The sequence below is a fragment of the Populus trichocarpa genome, chromosome 6, assembly GCF_000002775.5.
Source record: "Populus trichocarpa isolate Nisqually-1 chromosome 6, P.trichocarpa_v4.1, whole genome shotgun sequence".
NCBI lineage: Eukaryota > Viridiplantae > Streptophyta > Magnoliopsida > Malpighiales > Salicaceae > Populus > Populus trichocarpa.
The window spans coordinates 14,641,315-14,646,093 of record NC_037290.2 but is presented as its reverse complement, the minus strand read 5'-3'; the positions used below and the strand labels follow the sequence as shown (position 1 = coordinate 14,646,093).

The 4,779-nt window shown below is 32.9% G+C and overlaps 1 protein-coding gene across 1 annotated transcript; it reads left to right on the top strand.

Moving 5' to 3' along the window:
- The first annotated feature begins 454 nt into the window (after positions 1-454).
- On the top strand, positions 455-3,638 carry LOC18100431 (DNA-directed RNA polymerases II and IV subunit 5A). Its single transcript, XM_006381672.3, has 5 exons — positions 455-620; positions 794-1,017; positions 1,097-1,276; positions 2,700-2,813; positions 3,229-3,638. The coding sequence occupies exons 2-5, from the start codon at positions 817-819 to the stop codon at positions 3,352-3,354; spliced, it is 621 nt and encodes a 206-aa protein (XP_006381734.1). The 5' UTR covers positions 455-620; positions 794-816; the 3' UTR covers positions 3,355-3,638.
- The last annotated feature ends 1,141 nt before the right edge of the window (positions 3,639-4,779 follow it).

Below are 4,779 nucleotides of genomic sequence, written 5' to 3'. Positions count from 1 at the left end.
CCCTTAATACTTATCATTATGACGTAGAATGACATGTAATTCTGTATTTTTAAATCACATTTATTGCTAATAATATAAACAGGGTTAATCTATTTTCAAATAGCGTTTTAAAAGTGATTTTGAAAATAAATTTTTTTTTTGCTTTTAATTAATATTTTTTTGGTATTTTTTTAAATCATTTTGATACGCCGATGTCAAAAATAATTTTAAAAAAATAAAAAAAATATAATTTTAATATATTTTTAAATAAAAATTATTTTAAAAAACAACCACAATTATATTTTTAAACACACCGGAACCATGCTTCCAATCACGATTAAAAAATCCTGGTCAATTGTGAATCGAGTTATACACGTATGGGGTCGGATGCAAGTGTACAATGAGAAAAACAGGGCTGCACTAGGTCAGAAAAAGCGAGGAGAGAAGTGAAAAGCAGCGAAATACCAAAAGGGCCCTCCAAAACCCAAGCTTAAGACACCCTGCAAAATAACGATCAAGGCTGCCCCTGCATTAGCCCCTTATTTCCGAACTCTAAAAGAAACAGAGAAAGCGCGAGACCGTTCCTCCATAAACCTTCCTAGGGTTTTGATCACCTTACACTCTCCCTTATCGATCTCCAGGTCTCTCTCTCTCTCTCTCTCTAGTATATATATACATACATACATATATATATATATATATTCTCGAATATTTAGGGATTTTTGAAACCTAATATTTTGCATTAGGGTTTTGATTGATCGAGTTTTAAACTTCGGAATGATTTTTGTTTGGTTGTGAATACTTATTATATCAGGTGAAAGAGGAACAAAAGAAAAAATGACTTTAACAGAAGAAGAAATCAAGAGGCTGTTAAGAATTAGAAAGACAGTGATGCAAATGCTCAAGGATAGAGGTTATTTTGTTGGAGACTTTGAAATTAAAATGACAAGAGAGCAATTTGAATCCAAATATGGTAATAACATGAAAAGGGAAGATCTTGTTATTAACAAGACCAAGCGAAACGATAGTTCTGATCAGGTAATTTTATTCATTTTATTGTTTTATTTATTTATTCATTAATTTTTCTTTTACGAATTGGTGGTTTTGTACAAAGCAGATTTATGTTTTCTTTCCGGAGGAAGCTAAAGTTGGTGTTAAAACAATGAAGACATACACTAATCGCATGAAATCCGAGAATGTTTTTAGAGCAATCTTGGTTGTTCAACAGAATTTGACCCCATTTGCTCGAACTTGTATCAATGAGATCTCTACAAAATTCCACTTGGAGGTCTTTCAGGTAAAGAAAAAAAACAGAAGTGGTTTCTTTTACGGTGTTCTTTTGTTACTATATGCTTAGCTGTTATCTTTTTTCGTATCTGAATATATTCTATAACTATTTGGGAAGTGGGTGAATTCCAATCCAAATACATTTGTAATGGTTGATTATGTTGATGGACATGGGAGGTGTAGATTCATGCTGTGGTAAAAATAAATTCCGATTGCTGGAGTCAGGTGACTATTTAATACTATTATAATTGGATGACAAACTTAAAGATGAAGTATTTAGAGACATCACCAAACATTGAGAGTCAATTTAAGATGGTCTCCCTGGTCAACCTCTAGAATTTAAAATGCTTAAATTTCTCCAAGCTAGTTATGTCATCAAAGTTTGGTGGAAGATTTCCTCTGTGATCTCTGGGGAAAACAATTAAATCAAAATAATGAGAAAATCAATTATCTAAGTTCTCAGCGTAGCATAATTCTTTTTGTATAGAATAATTCCATTTGTCTCAGGAACACACTTTAATAATCATGAAAAACTAGACAATTTTAAGAGTTGAGAGTACAGGAAAAGAAGATTACAGGATTTTTAGCTTGGCCATTTCTGTTGCATGGTTCCGGATAGATCCGGATAAATTACAGTCCCTCATCATCTTGCAATATAAACTACCCTTGTTTTAGCCCAATTACCTCAAATTAATATCTTGATTTTAATTCATCAATAGTAAGAATGACTCACAAACACTTGATGTCTTTCATGGATATTAAGGGTGTCGAACTTGAACCTTCTCCATCCAAGTTACTTGTCCTTCTACGCAATATTGAATGACATGTAATTAATAGATATGCAAGTCTATTCAGCTGAAGATATCCTATTTTTAAAAGCAAATTGGCATCTCACAGTAAGCAAGAACTATGATCTTAAGAGTTAAAACTCACTTTTCATTTGTTTAATCCAAACTAGGAATCCGAGAAGGAACAGATCATCTGAGACTACTAGTATATGGATCTCCCTGTTAACAACAAAATTCAATATGGATTTAGATTAGGAAAACTTACATGAACAAGATTTAAGACTTTGTGATAGAGGAGCACAAAGAAAATCTGAAGGTATAGCTTTGAATAAATCCAGATTCTTCCATTGAAGCTGTCCGTGCTAATCCTACTGCATACACCCAATACAAAACAACATTAATGAGCCTGGAGAGAATTTTGGTTAAGAAAATAAAAAGTTGCTGAGTTTTATGTTGTTGTAAAACATCTTTAGGACTTATAGTTCTGTTAGTTTAGTCAAATTAGTGAGAGCCAGGTGGTAGCCTACAGTGAGATTGTTGGCCTTAATAATGCTATAGAGATGAAGGCAGCGAACAAATTAGATCCCATTTTATTGAAATCTGAATGTAAGATACAATATTAACGTCTTTTAATTCCTTTAACAGGAGGCTGAGCTGTTGGTTAACATCAAAGAGCATGTTCTTGTCCCTGAACATCAAGTTCTTTCAAATGAAGAGAAGAAGACTTTGTTGGAGAGATACACAGTGAAAGAAACACAGGTCAGGATAACCTTAACAATTGATTTTTGAGAATTAATTTTAAACCTTGCTGCTAACATTCTTGGACCTTCTATATAATGCAGTTCATTTTCTAGTAAACTAGCTCTTGGACTTGTTATATTAAGTTATTTTGAGAAAATTAAGTATGCTGCCTCCGCCTCGTCCTCAAATGCTTGCACTCTTATAAAAGATGCTCAAATGCTTGCACTCTTATAAAAGATGCTTAAATGCTTGTCAATCATGAGTGATTGCCTCAATGGCGACAGCAGTTATTTCTTATGAAATAAATCAATGTAGTTTCTTATTTTAGAATGATTATACAGAATTATCTAGTTGGACAGGTGTTGATCTTTTTCAGTTTGTGTTTTCCCTTTGGTACTTGTACTTTCTTGAGGCCTTTGTTTGCTATTTTCAGCTGCCTCGCATTCAGATAACTGATCCAATCGCAAGATACTACGGGCTGAAGCGTGGACAAGTTGTTAAGATTATCAGGCCAAGTGAAACAGCAGGACGATATGTTACCTACCGATATGTTATATAAATAGTTTTATCAGCTTAAGATTAACTCAGATTAGTGTTTGAAACCTGTACTCTGCATTTCTGTCAAAATTAATTAACTCGGACCCCAAAAGGAGGATTTATGGATATTAAGATGATTGTGGCTATATTGTTTTGATCTCACCGGGTCATCGTGAGCTCTTCATACGGTGCTCTATGAATTTGGGATTTGTTTGTATTTCTTATGCTGCTGTCATTCAGAGACTGAGAGCCAATGGCTTATTTTCTGAGACCTTTTGTGATTTTGTTTTTAAGAAATTTATTGCATTCCGGTGTCTCATAAAGTTGATTCGGCTGCTCGGGTATTCCTGCTCAATTGTGGGAGTCCAACTGATAGTATTTTAAGCTCACACCTATGGTTGCTAAGCATTCGGATTTTGCATCAGTTCTAGAGTTTGGACCAAAACCATGCTTGTAGTTGGAAACACGGTGTCCAGACAATGCTGGCTTTATTTAAACCATGATAAATGAATCTGTACTTGGTAAATCAGGATGGTCACCTGGTTAGGTGGCCTTCGATGTCGCCCCAACATGGGCAAGCAAGCGATTGAGATGAAGTAAATCCAAACAAGCTTATTTTTTCTAGAAATTAAACTAAAACAAATGAATGCCAGGATGTGGTTATTTCCTGGTTGCTGTGATATTGGTTGGATAAATTCTAATGCCCACGAGTTGATTATGTAGGCAATATTTTGTCCAAAAACTTGTTAGGCTCTGCGTTCTTTTTAACTAGTCATAGACAACCAAATTCTTTTAAAGGTTTGAAGTCGTTTACTAGGCAAATAAATTATATATGAATGGACACAGGTTTTGGTTTACTCTTGATTCTGATGCAAGGAGTTTAAACATGCCATCCATTTCTTAGTAATTAATCTAGAAAAAATGTACGAGGTTTTGTAAATAAAAAAAAAAGAGGGAGAAAAGAGAATAGAATAGAACAGATTAGTAGCATGTACTAATTAGTTGACGCCATGAGCCGGATGAAAAGTTTTTTTAGCGTAAAAAAAAAGTTGATTTATAAATGTAATAAAATAAATGGAGAATCCTATGCATAAGTAAACACAAAAAAAATTGTTTATGCTCTCTTAAAACTAAAATAAAAGAATTATGCAGGGTTGAAAAAAAAATGCCTGCTAATATTAGAAAAAAAACATTATAATCTTATTAGAAAAATAAGTAAAAATTAAACAATTTTTTATTAAAAAAAAATCATAAAATCATTTATAATTAATTAATTTTAATTTATGTCAATTGAAATTGAATACCTCTAGTTTGGATATCCTACACATATCTTTAATTAATCTATTTTTATTAAATTAAATTTAAATTAAAAAATTAAAGTTTAAAAAGATGCCATGAGGCTAAGCCTGAGTGGCCTGAGGCACCTGACCCATTCAAAGAAAAGTCA

Excerpts from the sequence above, each read along its gene's own strand:
- LOC18100431 (XM_006381672.3), top strand. The coding sequence starts at position 817 with ATGACTTTAACAGAAGAAGAAATCAAGAGGCTGTTAAGAATTAGAAAG. Across the intron at positions 1,277-2,699 it reads TCCACTTGGAGGTCTTTCAG|GAGGCTGAGCTGTTGGTTAA; the intron begins GTAAAGAAAAAA and ends TTCCTTTAACAG. Across the intron at positions 2,814-3,228 it reads ACACAGTGAAAGAAACACAG|CTGCCTCGCATTCAGATAAC; the intron begins GTCAGGATAACC and ends TGCTATTTTCAG.